At 62.2% G+C, this 18,545-nt stretch overlaps 3 protein-coding genes across 7 annotated transcripts in view; all 3 read left to right on the forward strand.

The window, feature by feature from the left end:
• Positions 1–1,579: 1,579 nt before the first annotated feature.
• UBE4A (ubiquitination factor E4A) lies at positions 1,580–13,262 on the forward strand. The gene is made up of 19 exons (XM_074561047.1): positions 1,580–1,816; positions 1,897–2,073; positions 2,763–2,875; positions 3,480–3,632; positions 3,762–3,921; positions 4,090–4,292; positions 4,511–4,702; positions 5,558–5,891; positions 6,148–6,274; positions 7,328–7,635; positions 8,135–8,267; positions 9,262–9,449; positions 9,861–9,961; positions 10,088–10,201; positions 11,016–11,190; positions 11,304–11,484; positions 11,906–12,053; positions 12,299–12,456; positions 12,598–13,262. The coding sequence occupies exons 1-19, from the start codon at positions 1,696–1,698 to the stop codon at positions 12,734–12,736; spliced, it is 3,225 nt and encodes a 1,074-aa protein (XP_074417148.1). The 5' UTR covers positions 1,580–1,695; the 3' UTR covers positions 12,737–13,262.
• Positions 13,263–13,397: 135 nt separating this feature from the next.
• Positions 13,398–14,086, forward strand: ATP5MG (ATP synthase membrane subunit g). Its single transcript, XM_074561048.1, has 3 exons — positions 13,398–13,536; positions 13,681–13,841; positions 13,924–14,086. The coding sequence occupies exons 1-3, from the start codon at positions 13,482–13,484 to the stop codon at positions 14,020–14,022; spliced, it is 315 nt and encodes a 104-aa protein (XP_074417149.1). The 5' UTR covers positions 13,398–13,481; the 3' UTR covers positions 14,023–14,086.
• Positions 14,087–16,779: 2,693 nt separating this feature from the next.
• Positions 16,780–18,545, forward strand: part of KMT2A (lysine methyltransferase 2A) — a 46,729-nt gene continuing 44,963 nt past the window's right edge. For 4 of the 5 annotated variants that reach the window (XR_012584108.1, XM_074561401.1, XM_074561403.1 and 1 more), the window contains exon 1: positions 16,795–17,139. Coding sequence is in view for 4 of the 5 variants with exons in the window: in XM_074561401.1 (XP_074417502.1) it covers positions 16,795–17,139 (345 nt within the window). In the remaining variant the exon portion in view is untranslated. Of the gene's footprint in view, positions 17,140–18,545 lie in introns of all 5 variants that reach the window. The other variant, XM_074561400.1, reaches the window with a different exon arrangement.

Below are 18,545 nucleotides of genomic sequence, written 5' to 3' on the forward strand. Positions count from 1 at the left end.
GATGGGGCCTCCACCCCCTCTCTGGGCAGCCTGGGCCAGGGGCTCACCGCCCTCAGCGGAAAGAACTTCTTCCTAATGTCTCATCTAACCCGCCCTGCTCGAGTTTAAACCATTGCCCCTCGTCCTGTCACTACGTGCCCTTGCAAACAGCCGCTCCCCAGCTTTCCCGGAGCCCCTTGAGGGGCTGGAAGGGGCTGGAAGGTCTCCCCGGAGCCTTCTCTCCTCCGGGCTGAACCCCCCCAGCTCTCCCAGCCTGTCCCACAGCAGAGGGGCTCCAGCCCTCCTGGCACCTCCGGGGCCTCCTCTGGCCCTGCTCCGACAGCTCCGTGTCCCTCCTGTGCTGAGCTCAGGCCGGTCCCCTCTGGCTGCCCGGCGATGACTCAGTGCCCGAAAAGGACGCTGTGAGGAAGGGTCTCCTCACCCGAGGGACCACCGAGACGCTCCCGCAGAAGTGTTCTGCCAACACCGCAAAATCTAATACACGTGCAAAAAGGCCATTGGGGCATCTGCTGAGCCTGTGAGCTGGGAGTCATGGCTGAGCCGGGTGGAATTGTGAGAGTTTTCGTGTATAAGCAATGGGTGACCCCCCCCGGTGAGCTGCGCTGGAGCTGGGGGTCCCCCAGTGCCCCACGGCGAATAAAGCAGCGTCTCCTCCCTCAGCTACTTCAGGTTCTGAGAGAGTTTTTTCGGGTAACACGCCCAGCCCCACACGTTGCACAGGGACAGCCCCCCCCCCCCCAACTGTCCCCCAGTCCCACACATTGCCTGGAACCGCCATCAAACTGTCCCCCCCCAGCCCCACACATTGCACAGGGACACCCCCCCCAAAACTGCCCCCCTCAGCCTCACACATTTCTCAGGCTCCCACCCTGCTAAGAGTGTCCCATTTCCATCACTCCCCCCCCCCCCCCGCCAGCCCCACACACTGCCCAGAACACCCCCACAAACCCTCCCCCCAAAACTGCCCCCGGCCCCACACATTGGTCCAGGGCCCCCTCCCCAAACTGCCCCCTCCCTGCTGCACACATTGGCCTAAGAAACCCCCCACACACACCCAATCCCCAGCCCCACATATTAGCCCAGGAACCGTCCCCTCCGCCCCAGCAGCCCCACACATTGGCCCAGGACACACACCCCACCACACCCCAGCCTTACACATCGGTTTAAGCCCCCCCAACTGCAAACCCCATCTCTGCCGTGACAGTGCCGTTTATAGGCAGGAACGGCCCCAAAAAAAAGAGCACACACGAAAAGATAAACCTTTTTTTTTTTTTTTAAATTTAAAAAAATTTTACGTGTGTTTTGTTTCAATTACACAATTGCAAACAGGTGTTTATGAATGCAAATTATCCCTCCATAAATTTGCCTATTAATTATCTGATTGGCATACATTGAATAAATTAGCATGTTAATTGCCTGGTTAGCATACGATTACTAGTCAATGAGCGGGCGCCCGGCGCTGCCCCGGTGTCCCGGCGGGTCCCGGCGCTCGGACAGCCCCGGGGGGTCCCGGTGTCCCTCCCCGCCGCCAGGGGGCGCGGCCGCCCGCCCGCCCCTCGCTGAAGAGCGGCCGCCTTCCGGCGCGCGGCGGTGACGCACATCCGGCGCGCCGCCGGGCCGTGAGGCGGAGGCGAGCGCGGCGGCCCCGCTGCCGGTCCCCCCCCACCCCCCCGCATGGCGCGGCGCTGAGGGGCCATGACCGACCAGGAGAACAACAACAGCATCTCCGGCAACCCCTTCGCCGCCCTCTTCGGCTCCCTCGCCGACGCCAAGCACTTCGCCGCCGGGCAGCAGCACCGCCGCCGCCCGCCCGCGGGTGAGGAGGGGCGGCAGCGGCGGGGCCCCGTCCCGATCCCTCCGCGGCGGCCCCGAGCTGAGCCCCTCTGGCCCTTGCAGGCGAGGAGCCCGCGGCCGCGCAGGATGACTCGGACAACAGCGTCTCGGAGAGCCTGGACGAGTGCGAGTACTCGGCGGCGGAGATCAGCCGCGCCTTCCGCTCGCAGCGGGAGCTCTGCCAGCAGCTCAACACCAACCACATGATCCAGCGCATCTTCCTCATCACCCTCGACAACAGTGAGCGGGGCGGGGGCAGCGGGGCGCTCACAGCCCCCCCGCAAGGGCTGTCCCGGCTGCTCGGGGCCGCGGGGCGGATCGGCGGGCCGGGGGGGGCGGGAGGCCGGCACCGCTCCCGTAGCGCCTTGGGGAACCGGGGGCTGGGGGGGGATTGCGCTGCCTCGCGGCCGGCGCTGGGTTCCTAAAGGTTCCCTGGTCCGGAGGAGGTTTCCTGGCACTGATGGCGGGCTCCGGCACACCAGCGCCGCTGCCAGCACCCTGAAAGGCGTTGAGAACAGGCCCTTAGGGCTGCAGCTGGGGGCTTGTAGAGCTGCGTGTGACAGCTTTCCGTGCCGGGGTGGCCAGACGTGGCGGAAGAGCGACAACCTTCACACGCAGGGAGGGGCCGAAGGAAGGTTCCTGTTAGCAACCACTGTGTAAACTGAGTTATGATTGTTAAGAGTGGCTATTTTCTGTGCAAGCTGCCTTTCCTTGTAAATTATAATGGACCATGGAAATTGCCCAGGAGCCCCCCAGACTGCCCCACAGCCCTACACTCTGCCCCAGGACCCCCTAAAGGGACCCCGGGCCCCTCTAAGCAGGATGGGAACGCTGGGAGGGGGGACACATCGCAGGCAGGGCCCTGCCCACCAGTTTTGCTGCTCGCCGGCACCTTCCCCGTCGGTTTGGGCAAACTGAGTTGTTCCCAGGTGACCCCAGCATGAAGAGCGGGAATGGGATCCCGGCGCGCTGCGTCTACCTGGAGGAAATGGCCGCCGACCTGGAGGAGCAGGACTGGCTGGACATGGACAACGTGGAGCAGGTATGGCCGGCGTCCAGCTGGCTGTGGGGATGGGACCAGGGTTTATTCCCTCGCAGAGCGTCCTGGACACTGCCTGTTTGCCAAAGCCCAGCGTGGAGCTGCCAGCTGCGGCCTCATTGGAAACAACCCCGGGGGTTTTGGGGTGGCAGGCTGGAAAAGGGTGAGAAGGTGCTGCTCATTGTCCCTGCTCCCGGGGGCTGCGTGACTTTAGGCTGGGGACGGAGAGGGGAACAAATCCACCCTGCGTGGGGCGTCGGGGGGCAGGCACTGCCGGCAGGGGGGCAGCCGTCTCTCGTGCCACCAAGCAAAGCCGTGTGAGGGGTGTTCCTGCGCACGCTCAGCTGCGTTTGCAGACGTGTCGGTGGTTCCTGGTGGGTTTCCCACTGACAATAAGCCCTGTGGGGGCTGCTGTGGCTCTCGGAGGGGAACGGAGAAGTTGTTCAGCCTCAGGGTCCTGGCTGCGGAGCTTTGTTATTCAGTGAGGGACAGAGAGAGCTCTGCCCAGCAGAAATAGTTCAGGCAGGGATGACACAGGGCTGCTTTTTCCGGGGGGACTGTCCCACTGCCAGGGCCATCTCACTTCCCGCCTGTCTCCGGTGCCCAGGCCCTGTTCACCCGCTTGCTGCTGCAGGAGCCGGGCAACCACCTGATCTACATGACCCCTGCCAGCACGCAGAACCTCTCTGCCGACCGGGACGCAGGGGAGAGGCAGATCCTGCGCTACCTCTACGCCTGCTTCCAGAGGGCGAGAGAAGAGGTGAGCAGGGCCTCTGGAGGGAGGCAGGGGCTTTGTCACCCAGCTTTCTGCACCGAGGTGACCAAGCCGGGGGTTTAAAGGCCAGAAGCAGATGCCAGGGCCCAGAGCTGTCTCCTTCTCCCTGCGCAGATCACCAAGGTCCCGGAGAACCTGCTGCCCTTTGCCGTACGCTGCCGGAACCTGACGGTGTCCAACACTCGCACTGTCCTCCTCACTCCGGAGATTTATGTCGACCAGAACGTGTATGAGCAGCTGGTGGACCTGATGCTGGAGGCGCTGAGAGGGGCGCGTAAGTGCAGCCGAGCTGCGCTGCCGGTGTGGTGCCGTGTTACAGCTTGCGGGGAGAAAGCTTTGGCTCGCTGCTGAACGGGGGGGCCACGTTTAGGTCGCGCTGTGTGTACGCGCACTGAGGTTCGGCTCTGAGTCCTGTCGGTAACAGCCTCGCTCCCCTCGCTAGAGTTTGAAGATGTGACAGAGTTTCTGGAGGAGGTCATAGAGGCCTTGACGGCAGAGGAGGAGGTGCGGACGTTCGGGGAGGTGATGGTTCCCGTGTTCGACATCCTGCTGGGCAGAACAAAGGACCTGGACCTCTGCCAGATGCTGCTGTACTCGTACCTCGACGTGCTCCTCTACTTCACCAGGCAGAAGGACACAGCAAAGGTGGGTGCCTGCGCCTGGCCCAGAGCTGCTCCCGGGCTCTGCCCGCAGGAGGGACGTTCGCAGGGCCTGGTCTGCCGAGCTCGGCGTGACAACACCCCCTGTGCACGCTCTTCCCCCTCCCTTCCTTCCTGAGAGCCCGGCCCAAACCCCTCGGCTTGTGAGGTTTTTTACTGGGACTTCCCAGAGCTGCTGATTTCACATCCTGCTGTGTCCCCTAGGTTTTTGCAGGCTACATCCAGCCCAAGGATCCCAGCAACGGGCAGATGTACCAGAAGACTTTGCTGGGTGCCATTTTGAGCATCTCCTGCTTGTTGAAGACCCCTGGTGTGGTGGAGAACCACGGCTATTTCCTGAATCCATCCCGATCCAGCCCGCAGGAGATCAAAGTGCAGGAATCCAACATCCACCAGGTGGGCTGCAGCGTGAGGGTCCTGCTTCCCCACCTGGTTGAGTGGCCTCTCCTTGCCTGGGGGCTAAAGCTGTGATATGGGGCCCTGAGTTCCACCACCAGCTCTCTAACAATCCGGCTTGCGACTAAGCGAGTCTCAGAACTGCTCGGGATTCTCTGGCTGTAACAGGCGAAGGGTTTCTCCCACTTCCCTGGGCTGTTGGAGCCCAAGTCTTCTGTCGAGCGGGTGGTGCTCTATCGCAGCAGTTGTCGGAGCTTTGGGAAGGGGCAGGGTGCTGCTCGTGGGACAGACACAGGCACCGTAACTTGAGGTGCAACACGGAGGAAATCCACCTTAGGTGGTGTAACCACCGGGAAATCATTTTCAGTACCTGTCCTGTAATTAAAAGGCTAATGGGCTCCCCAGCAGAGAAAGCAACAGAGAGGTCTCTCTCGCTGTGAAAATAGTTTCCTGAGCTGAGCCGTTTCAGTAAGCAAGGAGTGAGGCGTCGGGAAGCAGGATGTGAACACAGGAGCAAACTGGGCTGTGGAAGTGGTCTCGGAGAGGGGCTTTCAGGGTCAATGTTGCTGCTGAAAATGTGTAACGAGTTTTGGGTTTACTCCCCATGGAAACAGCTTGCTCTCGACTATGTTTTGAGTACGTCCCTGAGTGTTCTTTGCTGCCGGCCTCGGGATTTGAGCCGCTCGTAACGTGTGTGTCTGAGGGGTGATCGATAGAGGCGTCCTGGCGTGATTTGCTCTGAAAGCCCTGGCTGCGGTCTGGGGCTGGGAGAGCTCTGCGAGCATTACCCTCAGGAGAGGCAGAAGAGCGATCCCACCAGTGCCTCCGCCAACCGCCTCCTGTTCCCTGTCACAGTTTATGGCCCAGTTCCACGAGAAGATCTACCAGATGCTGAAGAACCTGTTGCAGTTGTCTCCTGAGACGAAGCACAGGATTCTCTCCTGGCTGGGAAACTGCCTCCACGCCAATGCCGGCCGCACCAAAATTTGGGCGAACCAGATGCCGGAGATCTTCTTCCAGATGTACGCCTCAGACGCCTTCTTCCTCAACCTGGGAGCTGCCCTGCTGAGGCTGTGCCAGCCCTTCTGCAAACCCAAATCCCCCAGGCTGCTGACCTTCAACCCCACGTACTGTGCCCTGAAGGAGCTCAACGAGGAGGAGAGGAGGAGTAAGAATGTGCACATGAAAGGTAATGCCCAGACCTCGGGGGAGCGAGGGAGGGAGAAAGGGCATCTCCCGGGGTCCTGAGCTCTGCCAGCAGTGCCCTCTCAACGTGTGCCCTTAAGGGAGAGTCAAGGAGTGCCTGGAGAGGAGCAAGGCAGGGCCGAATACAAATGAAACGCTACGTAGCATCCCCAGCAGTCATTTCGTGACTTCAGTGGGGGCCTCCACAAGCCCCCCCGTCACGGGTGGGACTGACTTGACACAGATGCTCTTCCTTCCAGGTTTGGAAAAGGAAACATGCTTGATACCCGCTATGAGCGAGCAAGAGCCGGAGTTTGCAAACAGCTACAATCTGGTGACGGAAAACCTGGTCCTCACGCAGTACACGCTTCACTTGGGATTCCACAGGTAAGCGCTCGGTGGCTGTGCCGCTCTCTCCTCTCCGAGGGCTCTCAGTGCGCTGCCGAACACGCGGGCTTTGAGAGGGGCTCTGTATGTCTGGGCTGAGATCGTGTGCGATGTCAGTAACGCGGGTACCAGAGAGCTCCCGGCGCTGTGTTCCACCCGTGCTCGGCCACAGAAATTGTTAGCAAATGCTCAGAATACAGAGTAGGGCGCTCGCGCTGCCGACTACCTTTTGCTGTGTGTGTCGACTGACGTTTGAGCCTCAGGCTGACTGTTCGGGAAAGAAACTTGGTCCGCTGCTGCTCACAGTCAACGCCAACACAGGCCCCACGTTATTTATAGAAACGTAACAGCCGAGTGCCAGACGTCCGTGGGGCGCGCGGTTCCCCATCTCCTCGGGGGAACCAACTGCCGGCATCTCCACTAGAAATCACCTTGTTGGCAGAGCTCCTGCCTGCCGTGAGCTCTGCGAACCACCCCGCCACAGGGGCCGTGTGCGCATCACAAACACGAGGTGGCTTTTCTGGAGGCCAGGATGCACTATTTTTCTCAGCTTCCCTCTGCAAATCGTTGCCTGGATACTGTGAGGTCACCACCGATCCATGCACCGTCCCCTTCTGGTTTAGTCTCTAAATATAGAAATAGGTGGAAAAGTTATGCAGGTGGCTCGTTGCTGGGAAACTGGAAGTGCCACCTGGCAGGCGTCTCTGGGGCTTGCCGGATCCCTGACCTTGGTAGCCCAAGGAGGTTTGCAGCTGCACCAGCTCATTGTCCGTGCCCCTGCCGAGGGCTTTGCCGCAGTCGCTGGTTTACCGGCGAGGCTGCGCAGAGGCTGCAGCTCCTCTGTACAGTCTGGTGTCCTCCTGCTGTCTGCGAGTCCTGGCTCACATCCCTCTAAAGGCTTCCCATCGCGGGCGCCCCAGGCAGAGTATCCGCAGGGAATGGTTGGGACTCTGCACAGAACAGTGTCTCACTAGAGGACAGAAGCACGTGCTTCGGTGTTGCTCAGGCACTCGGTGTTGAACGTATAAACGTCTCGCCTTCCTTTCCGGGCAGGTTGCACGACCAGATGGTAAAGATAAACCAAAGCCTTCACCGCCTGCAAGTGGCGTGGCGAGAAGCCCAGCAGAGCTCCAGCCCTGCTGCCGACGGCCTCAGGGAGCAGTTCGAGCGCCTGATGACCATCTATCTCTCCACCAAGACGGCCATGACGGAGCCACAGATGCTGCAGAACTGCCTGAACCTGCAGGTGTCCATGGCGGTGCTGCTGGTGCAGCTGGCCATGGGCAACCAGGGCACGGAGCCGCTGGAGCTGACCTTCCCGCTGCCCAAGGTGGAGAACAGCGCGTTGGCCTATGTGCCAGGTGAGGCCGCTGGTCCCGCTGGCCGTCGGTCGGTCTGTCTGTGTCCCTCCCGCAATCCACTGCCCGAGCCTCGAGCTACTCACTAAAGCTTGGGGCTCTTCGAGGGCGGGTATTGATGCTGCTGAGCTTCTAAAGATCCCGCTCGCAAAGTTTCGCCAAATCCCGTGTTGATTTACTGTTGTCCCTGTGCCCCAAACCCTCCTCACGGTTTCCCTTGGCTGGAGGTTCTCTGCCCTTGAGCTTTTTGTGTGAGAGTGCGTAAGATCAGCAGGCGGCTGCTGAGTGTCACCCCGTGAGTGACTTCTGCGGGAGGTGAAGTGAGCCCTGTGCATTAGAAATCTCATCGGGCCGGGCATCCCCCCTGACCGCAGTGTTCTGACAGCGAGTCGCTTTCTGAGACCTCAGTCGGAATGGGGGGATGCGGGAGAGCACGCGGGAGGGCAGAAAAGGGCAAAATGAGCTGCCCGAGGAGTAACTCCTGTGCAATCTCTCCTTGCAGAATTTTTTGCCGATAACCTGGGCGACTTCTTCATTTTCCTGCGGCGTTTTGCTGACGACATCTTGGAGACGTCTGCCGATTCTCTGGAGCACGTCCTGCACTTTGTCACAGTTTTCATGGGTGACGTCGAGAGGTACGTGCAGCCCCAGGGGCGAGCCCTGGGCTCCCCTGCCGAGCACCCAGCGCGGAACAAGGACGGGGAATTGCCGGCGGTGTCTGAGGTGCAGTTCAGACAGCGGTGGGCAGGTCGATCTCTTTGGAAAAGCTGAATTCTGCCCATGGAAGGCAGAGTGGACAAGGCCCCGCCTGAAGGACAGGGGCTTCGTGCAAGGTACAAAGTGGATTTGGCGTCTAAACACTCGTTTGGCGGTACCACGCGGAGCCTCGTCAGCGAGAGCCACTTTGGTGCGTGTTAGAGGTGGTGATTGGGATCGATCTGTTTGGGGTGTCTCTGTGAACTCTGCTGCGGTAACTGGGCACTGAAGAAAGCCGAGTAGTGTATTGATCTCCCTGATAAGGACATACGCTATGTTTCTGCCGTTGGCTTGTTTACACTCGCGAGTGTAAACAGAGCGAGCTGAGGAGAGTGGCAGAGCAGACAGGTTTCTCGTGGCGGGCAGCTCTCGCCAGCCCCGGCAGACGGGGGCTGTGGTTCTCTCCTGGCACTGCCCAGCGGCGTGACCGCGGGCGGGTGGTTTGGCTGCGGAGGAGAGTTACCCCTGGCCTCGGTACCTGTCCTGCCTGGGCAGAGGGAAAGGGCTTTGGACTGGCAGGATAAAGGGAAGGGAGTTGCAGCTGGACGAGGCAGGTTTGCTCGGCGCTACAGCTGACAAGGGAGCGCAGGCTGCGAGCAGAGCGTGCTGCCGGGGAGGGGGGAAGCAGCAGCTCGGCCGTTCCCACACCCTCTGGCCGCCCTGCCTGAGATTTGGCTGCGGGCACCGAGTGCCTTTGCCCCGTGGCCCCAGTACCAAGAGTGAGCCGCTGGACGCCAGTGGTGGTTTTACAGATGGTCTGCAACACACGGACACGCCTGCACAGATGGGCGCAGCTCCTGGAGCGCTTCCTGAGCAGCCCAGTCTCCGCGCCCTGGTGCCATCCTGGGTTCACTTTCTTGTTTTCCCCGGCAGGATGAAGAATCCCCACCTGCGCGCCAAGCTGGCGGAGGTGTTGGAAGCTGTGATGCCTCACTTAGACCAGGCCCAGAACCCGCTCGTCTCGAGCGTGTTCCATCGCAAGCGGGTGTTCTGCTCGTACCAGCATGCTGCCCACCTTGCCGAGGCGCTGATCAAAGTCTTTGTGGATATCGAGTTCACCGGTAAGCGCAAAGGGGAAAGGTGGTCTTCCATCCATGACGTCTGCACGGGGACATCTCCAGGGCGTGAAGTTTGTTGGTGGAAACAAGAGTTATCTCTTTGCGCTTTGTTCAGCTGCTGGGCTGCATTAGGCAGGCGGCATTCCAGCAAAGCATCGGGCTTGCCAGACTTATGGCTTGTGCAGAACTGTGTCTCTAGAAGAGAGAACCCCCAGAGCTCAGGCTTTACACCTCAGCCGTGCTTATTGTGGCCCTGTCCCACTGTGGGACCTCCTGAGCTGCTCTGGGATGGGTGACAGACCTCACCGACTCGCATGGGAGCAGGGGTTTTATTTCAAACACACTGCAAGAAGGAATGAACAGCCCCTGTGCCCGCTGTCCCCCTGAGACGCTCTTGCTTTGCCTTGTCTCTAGGTGACCCGCACCAGTTTGAGCAGAAGTTTAACTACCGCCGCCCCATGTATCCCATCCTGAGGTACATGTGGGGCACGGATTCCTACCGGCGGAGCATCAAGGTAAGGCAAGAGGCGTGTGTATAAAGCGTCAGGGGCGTGTACGTGCAGCTCTTTATGGGGCGTGCGGATCCGTGTGCTGCTGGCGGGACTGTGCCACAGCGTGGACTGCTCCCTCCCTCCTGGCAGGCTCTGGCTGACTACGCCTCGGAGAACCTGGAGGCGATGAATCCTCCTCTCTTCCTGCGCTTCCTGAACTTGCTGATGAACGACGCCATTTTCCTGCTGGATGAAGCTATACAGGTAGGGCTGAGGGTGGCGCAGTTCTCGCTCCCCTGAGGACGGCCGGCGCGGTGCTCACCTCCTGTCCCTGGAGCAGGGTCAGCTCTGCGTCTGCCGGTGAATCCGTGCAGCAGATACCCGCAGGGAGCGATTCCAGGACACTGTGGCCGGTGCCCCGGGAGAAGGCAGAAGGGTGGTGGGCTCTGGGGCGCGCGGGGCACCCTCTTCCCTCCCTTCCGTCAGAACAAAGAGGAGCAAAAGGGCTGTTTCCAGATCCAGCATGAAGCTGGGGGAACGCAAGGAAAACTGCCTGTGGCTAATCCAGACACAGTCAGGCTTTAAACAACCTCTGAGGCTTTGGTTATTGAGTCCCCTTGGCCTTTCTGCAGATGTTTCATCCTAACAAAGGCCTTTTGGCTCCAGACAGTCCTGTGGGCTCACAAGGCGAGTGCCAGGTGACCTCATGTCCCTGGTGCGTGGTGACTGTCCCTCCGCGCCTTTCAGAGCTGCCCGTTGCTGCCCAAAATGGCTTTTTCTGGGAGCCTTTGCCTGCCATAGAACTGATTGTCTGGAGGCTGGCAGACAAGACGGGCAACGTGGATATTGTCCATCTGGTTTTGAACATTTATGGATGTTTCTATGGTTTGCTGTCCAAACAAGTGTTGTGTGTTTTGTGAAACATCTTCTAAGCGGCGTTTTCAAGCGCTCTCTTGTACCTTTCGTGTCCCAAATTGGCCTCTGTGGGCCCGGAGCAGCGCAGAGCAGGTCTGGTGTAGCCGTCGCTGCCTGTCTCCCTGCCTGCTCTCCCAGACGCTTCCCTGCCGTCTCTTTGCAGTACCTCAGCAAGATCAAAGTCCAGCAGATCGAGAAGGACCGGGGCGAATGGGACAGCCTGTCGCCAGAGGCTCGCCGCGAGAAGGAGTCAAGCCTGCAGATGTTTGGGCAGCTGGCGCGCTTCCACAACATCATGTCCAACGAGACCATCGGCACGCTGGCCTTCCTCACCTCGGGTAGGGAGCGCGGCCCCTCTGGACAGCGGTGGGCGGTGTGGGCTCGGCTCCAGGGCGGTGGGAGCAGGAGGGGGTTGCTGTGGAGCTCAGGGAGCTGCTGGTGTCGGTTGCAGAAATTAAGTCCCTGTTCGTCCATCCTTTCCTCGCCGAGCGCATCATCTCCATGCTCAACTATTTCCTGCAACACCTGGTTGGCCCTAAAATGGGAGCTCTGAAAGTCAAGGATTTCAGCGAGTTTGACTTCAAGCCGCAGCAGCTGGTGTCCGACATCTGCACCATCTACCTGAACCTCGGGTAGGCAGCAGGGCGGAGCCGGCGTGTGGGGTGGTGGGCGCTGCCTGGGGTCCACCCTGGGGACATGCGGGCCAGCAGAGCCCCGTGGCCACCTGCCTCGGGGGCGGGAGCCTCCCCTCTGGGAGCAGCGCTAGCAGTTGCTCGGCGTGCTTACGGCAGGCTTTTTGGAAGCGTGCTGGGCTCTCCTGTAACAACTGCAGGTTACCGGGGGAAGCTCAGCTGTGACAGCTGAGCAGCGTCAGTTACCCCCACACCATGGGTGCCTCGGGAGAGCAGCCAGGAGAAAAGGTTTAATCGCAGTCAAGCTTTTCTCCAGCTTTGAGTTCTTTCCTGCAGTAACGCAGCTCTTGTGGGGCCTGTGTTTCGCAGCCCCATAAATGTGAATTCTTAAGCCTTTGCTCTCTTCCAACCTGTGGTGCAGGGATGAAGAAAACTTCTGTGCCACGGTGCCCAAGGACGGCCGCTCCTACTCGCCCACGCTCTTTGCCCAGACCGTCCGGGTTCTGAAGAAAATCAACAAGCCTGGCAACATGATAGTGTCTTTCAGTAGCCTGGCTGAGAGGATCAAGGTGAGAAACGGAGCGGATTTAAGCTCCCAAAAAAAGGGAGATCTGGTTTCTGGCGTCCTTTTCCATCTGGGTACCACAGCATCTTTGCTGAGGAGCCGGATTTCTGGGAGTGGGGGCTCCTGTGGGGCAGCGGGGAGGGCTCCGTCCCAGCACAGACCTGTAGATGTTTCAGCTCCCAGTTGAGAGCAAACACGGTTTGAAAGAACCGGGAGCGGCAGTCTCTACAAGCGGTGCGTGCCCCCCAGTCTCTTGCAGACCGGCAGCAGCAGGAGGAGGAGACGTACGCGGACGCCTGCGATGAATTCCTGGATCCCATCATGAGCACTCTGATGTCGGACCCAGTGATCCTGCCCTCCTCCCGCGTCACCGTCGACCGCTCGACTATCGCCCGCCACCTCCTCAGGTACACGGTGCCGGCCTCGTCCTTCCATGCTCCTGGGCATGTGTTTCGCTTATCCAGTGCCTCTCCCTGGTCCCCCTTCCTCCGGTTTCATTTCTTGCACTGGGACCCTCCCAATAATCCCCTCGCCCCTTTGTCTTTCAGCGACCAGACAGATCCTTTCAATCGGAGCCCCCTCACGATGGACCAGATCAGACCAAACACGGAGCTCAAAGAGAAGATCCAGCGGTGGCTGGCGGAGAGGAAAAAGCAGAAGGAGGAGCTGGAGGACAGGCTGAACTGAGACCCCAGATCCCGGCCCCACACCCACGGGCGCCAGGGAGAGAAACGCCTCGCGGGAGGACAGTGGCTGGGGCTGCAGCGCGTCCGTGCAACACCCCACCTCAGTTCAGACGCCATCTCCCATTGCCACCACCTCCGGGGTCTCCCCTGGACCCTCCCTTCCACCCCTTCTTCTGTCTTCTCCTTTTAAGACTTGCTCTTTCATACTAAGACTTTCCACCGCTCTACAGCTTTGAGCCTCTGCCTCGGGGACACACCGCAGCCCGGCGCCCCGGCCCTCTGTTGCTCTTTCTTTGTGAGGCCGTGCTCTTTTCCAGCGACACCAAAACCCCGCTCTGTTCCGTTGCTGTGTTTAACCTCTGTAACCCCACGTCCAAGGCGAAGGCGCTGCCTCCGCAGTGGGGTGCGACGGGGGCCGCGGGCGCTGATGCCAGCTTGTACGTGCCGGTTGTGTAGCAGGGTTTGATTTCCCAAGCGATGGTTGGGAACGGAGGGGGCCTTGGGAATTAAACGCAGAGATGGTCTTACAGCTGGCGTGGGGGTCTGCTAGAACGGGAAAAGCCCCTCGCGTTGGGCTGGCGGCGGCGTGGCTCGAACTCGCGTCCCCGCGGCGCGCTCCGCGCGGGGTCCTCGCTGCGGGGCTGCCCGCGGCAGACGCCTGACGCGGGCGGGGCGCGGGCGGGGCGCGGACAGCCGAGGCGGCGGGGTCCTGCGGACGGCGGGGTGACATTGCGGGTGCCGGCAGCATGGCGCAGGGGCTGGCGCAGCGCCTGGCCGCCCGCGGGCCGCAGCTCCTCAGCGGTGAGCGCCGGGCACCGGGGCTGCACAGGCAGGCAGGCAGGCAGGGAGGGAGGGAGGGATGGACGGACGGGGAGCGGAGCGGGGCGGGGGGGGGACGGGGACGGGGCTTCTGCTGGTGGGGAACCGCCCGTTCCTCTCCCGCAGCCGCCCTGGCCTACTCGAAGCCGCGCCTGGCCACGTTCTGGTACTACGCCAAGGTGGAGCTGGCCCCGCCGACCCCCGCCGAGATCCCGCGGGCCGTGGACAGCATGAAGGCCATGGTCCGGGCCTTCCAGAGCGGCCGCCTGGCCCAGCTCACCGTCAAGGTAACGGCGGGAGGTGCGGGCACCGGGACGGGCCCCGGGACGGGCCCCGAGCGCCGAACCGGTGGCCTTTTTCCCCTTGCAGGAGGCGCTGAGGAACGGGCTGGTGGCTACTGAGGTGCTGATGTGGTTTTACATTGGGGAGATCATCGGCAAGGGCGGCCTCATCGGGTACAACGTCTGAAGACTTCCCCATCCCCACGGACCCCCCCTGTAACGGCGATGTGACAATAAAGCCGGGAACCGGTGTCGGGCTCTCCGTGGTCTTTTGTGGCGCTGGGGGCGGGGGGCGGCCCCCAAGGGGTCCCCAGGGACGGCGCTCGGTCCGTGGAGAACCACGCTGGGGAAGGCCCGAGGGCCCGGGTTCCAACCGGGGAGCACAGATGCTTCCATTGGTTCCCAAACGCGTTTCGTATCGGCCAGCGGGAGCCAGGGAAAAGCCGATACCGGGCTTACGCTGCCCGAAGGCACCGGCTGAGCGTCTTGCAGAAGGGTGGCAGCACCGTCCACCCAGTTCTGCTGGCCTGGGGCACAGCTGGTGCGGCGGCACCTTGGAGGTAAGCGAAGCTGGGCCGTAGGTGTCATCCCAGCTCTCTGCCCTCCGGGATCCACAGCCGTGCGCGTTCCCCGCCAGCTCCTGCAGAGCTGGGTGCAAAAACCCGCTGAGATCAGCCAGGAGGTGACGGGGCTTCAGAAAACTTGTTTTCTGCTGTCCTGGCGGGGTAGGACCTAACTGCAGTTATTGTCTCAGAAGATGGGTCCCAGTCCTATTGCTTCTTGTTGGAATGTTGTATCAGCTGCTCCTTTGCTCCTCCTTGCGTTCGGCTCCCTGCTGAACCCACAGCCCCCAGCTTGGCTGCCCCGTGTGCTCTGGAGCACTCCCTCTTCTCCCCACCGCAGAGCTGACCTTCTCAACGCCTCAGCCCGCCCAGAAGCCCCTTGGACTCCCGACAGGTAGCACAGGTGAGCTCACATGCTTCGCAGTTGGGGACCGGGGGGTCACCGGTGGCATCGATGGAAAGCTCTTCTTTTTTGGTTAAAAAGGTTTCCTGGTGCTGCAGCTGTGGGTAGATGGGGAAGTCGAGGGTAAAAACTTCCCCAGGGAGCCTGTGACAGGAGTAGCAGTGGGACCTGGGCCTCCAGGACTCCCTGTCCTGTGTTCACTTCCCATCGCTGACTTTGCTGCCCCAGGACTTTGCTGTTCCTCGCTCCCCTCTGGGGAGGTGACGCTCTCTTGCAACGGGCCGAAGCCCAGCAAGGGTGAAGGGTGGCCCCACAGACTGCTCCCCCAGGAGCTCATGGCTCCCGGCTGCACCGAGCTGTGGCCCAGCAGATTGATGCTGGTGTGGGGAACCCACCGGGCTGCACAGTGGGGGTCTGCAGCACATCTTCCTTGGTAAGAGACAGACAGAGGGGTCACACGTGGGGCTTAAGGTGTGATCTTGGGTTGCAGGAGCTTTCTGGGCCCAGGAGCCCCTCCCGAAGCACGAGTGCACTTGCTCCTGCTGCAAGCGCTCCCTGCCCCATGTCCCTCGGTCCCAGCCCCTGTGCTCTCTCAGGGTGGGCACTCAGCCCTGGGCCCTGCACTGCAGCTCCCGGGCCAGTGCTGGCCCCTGGGGGCTGCTGGGCTCCGTCACAAGGAGGACGGGATTGAACTGGACTGGCAGAGCATGGGAGGACTTGGACGGGCTCCAGCTCCTTCCACGTATGATCTCCTGTTCTCGAGAACAGGAATGATCTCGTTCTCATTTTCCTCCCTGGGAGCCCTCAGGAGGAGCTGCCCCTGCCCTGCACCCACAGCAGCGCCCCGGCAGCACAGCGAGGTGGGGAGAAATAAGCAGAAGCAGCATCTGTAAACCTTGAGGGCTCAAGAAGCTTTTCTGTCCTCTTGAGCATCGCAGGCACCGTTGCGCTGCTTCTGTGAGGGGCAACCGCCCTTTCTCTCCTCCCCAGGCGCTCCCTCCCTCCGGGTGCTGAGCTTTGAAGGAACCAGGTACTCTATGCTCCCCAAGCAGAGGGTTTATACCGGCTGCTCATGTGCTGGCAGCGTGGCTTCTCTCAGGGCCGGCGGTGGGCACTTGTTGGCTGTTAACCCCATTCTCGCTGTGCTGCACAAGATGGAGGCGAACCTGCGCTGCGGGGCCGGGGACCGGAGGGAGCTGCCGGGCGAGTGCCACCGCCCTTGCCTTCCTCACGGAGCGGGCACCGGGCGGGACGCCGACCCGGCCCAGGAGGCAAGCGGGGCGCGGGGCGGGGACGGGCCGACGCCATCGGCCCTCGGTACCTGGGCGCCGCCTCCACTTCGCATCTCCCCGGGCGGCTGGTTTCCTCCCGGGAGCCGGGCCACCCCGAGCAGGCCCCGAGCTGCGCACCGGCCCCGAGGACGGGCGTCCGCGGCTGACCGGAGCGGGGGGGTCCCCGGGCCCCCTGTCAGGGTTGAGGGGCCCTGTCAGGCCGGGCCCGCCTCACCGCCCTCCCGCCGGCCCCGCGCCCTGCATGCGGCCCGGCGCTATGCAGGGGGTTGAGGGGCGGCCTATGCCGTATGCGCGGTCCTGGGCGTCGGCGGCTGGCGCTCGGGCTCGGCATTGCCGCCGCGGTTATGCAGGCTATTGGCGCGCCGCTTATGCAGCAGCCAGGTTCCGGGGCCTGCCCGCCAGGGGCCCCGCGCCTGCATGATCCTCCGCCTTATGAGGGAGGACGGCGGCGAGAGTTGCGCTATCCAGGGCGGCGGGCTGCGCTGGGGCTCGGGCCCGGGGCTCTGCATATCGCCCAGCGTTATGCCGGGCCAGCACTCGCCGCTCATGGCTTACCCAGCCGCCCGGGCGGCGGGATGGCGGGGCCCCGCAACCTGCATGGTGCCCGCCGTTATGCAGGACCTCTGCCGGCCGGCGAGGCGCTATGCAGGGCGCGGGGCGCAGCCCGGCCCCGCTCTCTGGCTCGTCGCCTCACAGTAAAGATGGCGCACAGCGGTCGGTGGCGCTTCCCTGCCCGGCCCGGCAGCGGCGGCTGGGGCCGCCGGGGGCTGGGGGGGTCCCGGCTGCGGGTGCCGGCCGTGCGGAGCCTGCGGGCCGCCGAGCCGGCGGCGGCGGCTGCAGCGGGCGAAGGGGAGCGCGGCGGCCCGTGCTCCGGCGGGGCGGCGGGAAGCGGGGGAGGCGGGGCAGCGCCGGGCTCCGGCGGCTCCGGCGGCCCCGCGGCCGGGGTGGGACCCGGCTTCGACGCGGCGCTCCAGGTCTCGGCCGCCATCGGCATCAACCTGCGGCGGTTCCGCGCGGCCTGCGGCGCCGAGGCGGGCAGCGGCGAGGTGAGGAGGGGCGGCGGGGCCGGGGAGTGGGGGGGGGAGGTGGCACGGCGAGGGCGGGCGCGGCCCGCGGGTCCCGCTCCGCAGCATCCCCGCTCCGCCCCGGCGGCGCGGCGCGGCGCGGCCCGGCACACCCCCGCCCGGACACACCTCCGGGGCCCGCCGGGCCCGCGCTGCCGCTCCCGCGCCCCTCACAAAGGGCGCGCCCCGCCGCCGGGCCGCGGGAGGGGAGGGGGGTGCCGGGCCGGGCCCCTCCCCGCCGCCCGGGAGCCCGTTATCCCCCGCCCCACCGGTGCGCAGCGCTGCCCGCCGGTGGGGGTGGGATGGGCCGGGGGGCGGCGGCTCCTCCCGCCCGCCGCCGGGGATGCTCGGCGCGGTACCGGCCCCGGGAGGGAGTGGGGGGCCGGGTCTGTGCCCCGGACACCCAGCCAGCCCCGGGGCGAGCACCCAGAGCCCGCTTTTTTTTTTTCTTTTTTTTTTTTTTTCCCCTCCGAGTTGCTCTTCTTCCTGCCTTCGTTTTATTTTATTTTTAAGCCTTTCGAAGGCAGCCAGAGCGGGAGTCTGACAACAGCCCACCTATTGACAGAGCAGGGAAGACATGATGGGGGTGTGTTACTTACTACGAGCTGCCGCCTTCCTCTCCCCCGGTTCTTGCCTTGCAGCGCTTGCGAGCTGCGTCCTTGTGCCCGCAAGAAAATTCCCCTGGTCCTTTGTGGCAGAAATGCTTAATTTATTTTGAAGGGCTGGTTCTGCCTCTCCTTCTACAGCAGGTTGTCAGCTGTGGAGCGGGTGAGCATATCTTTGTCTATATTTTGCCCAGTTAAAGACCAATTGCTTTGCTTTTCCATCGCTGGCGATACCAGAGTTTACTAAAACGCACAGAAAAATAGTGTTTTCTGGTGTCTTTCGGGCTGGGTGCTGGTGTTTTCTGTTGGGTGCCGTGAAGTGGAGCTCGTCGCTCGCGGCTGAGCTGGAGTAATTCCTGGGCTGCAGCGTTCCAGCTCCAGCAGCTGCGGTGCAGGGAGGAAGGGGGTCACGTTTGCGCTGGTCATGGAAGTGCTTTTAAGGGGTTTAACTCGGCTGCCCGCCAGCATCCCGTTTATCTAATACTGGTGTCTTCAAGGCTGTGGCTTAGGATACTTGTACATTTTTCTGTTTGCAACAGAGTAGGTTCAATGGAATTCACCGGGTCCACTTGAAAGATGTTAATACCTCACAAACGCTAGTTTGGTGGCAGAAATGACTGAAATCTGGCTAACCAACCTGACCGCAGAGTTAACAACTCGGGAGGTTTTTAGTGGGGGGAGGCGAGTTGCTTTGTTTCTCTTTTTTTTTTTTCTTTTTTTTTTTTTCCCTAAGATGAGATTGAGTTGTTTGGGGTCTTTTTTTAATTCCAGTTGTCTTAAAGT

This window comes from Larus michahellis, chromosome 17, assembly GCF_964199755.1.
Source record: "Larus michahellis chromosome 17, bLarMic1.1, whole genome shotgun sequence".
Classification (NCBI taxonomy): domain Eukaryota; kingdom Metazoa; phylum Chordata; class Aves; order Charadriiformes; family Laridae; genus Larus; species Larus michahellis.

What these genes read in the sequence shown, in the direction of transcription:
- UBE4A (XM_074561047.1), top strand. Translation starts at nt 1,696, where the DNA reads ATGACCGACCAGGAGAACAACAACAGCATCTCCGGCAACCCCTTCGCC. An exon ending in TCCAGAGGGCGAGAGAAGAG is followed by an intron (nt 3,633 to 3,761) that starts GTGAGCAGGGCC and finishes CTCCCTGCGCAG; the next exon opens with ATCACCAAGGTCCCGGAGAA. An exon ending in TAAGAATGTGCACATGAAAG is followed by an intron (nt 5,892 to 6,147) that starts GTAATGCCCAGA and finishes TCTTCCTTCCAG; the next exon opens with GTTTGGAAAAGGAAACATGC.
- ATP5MG (XM_074561048.1), top strand. Translation starts at nt 13,482, where the DNA reads ATGGCGCAGGGGCTGGCGCAGCGCCTGGCCGCCCGCGGGCCGCAGCTC. An exon ending in CGGGCCGCAGCTCCTCAGCG is followed by an intron (nt 13,537 to 13,680) that starts GTGAGCGCCGGG and finishes CCTCTCCCGCAG; the next exon opens with CCGCCCTGGCCTACTCGAAG. An exon ending in TGGCCCAGCTCACCGTCAAG is followed by an intron (nt 13,842 to 13,923) that starts GTAACGGCGGGA and finishes TTCCCCTTGCAG; the next exon opens with GAGGCGCTGAGGAACGGGCT.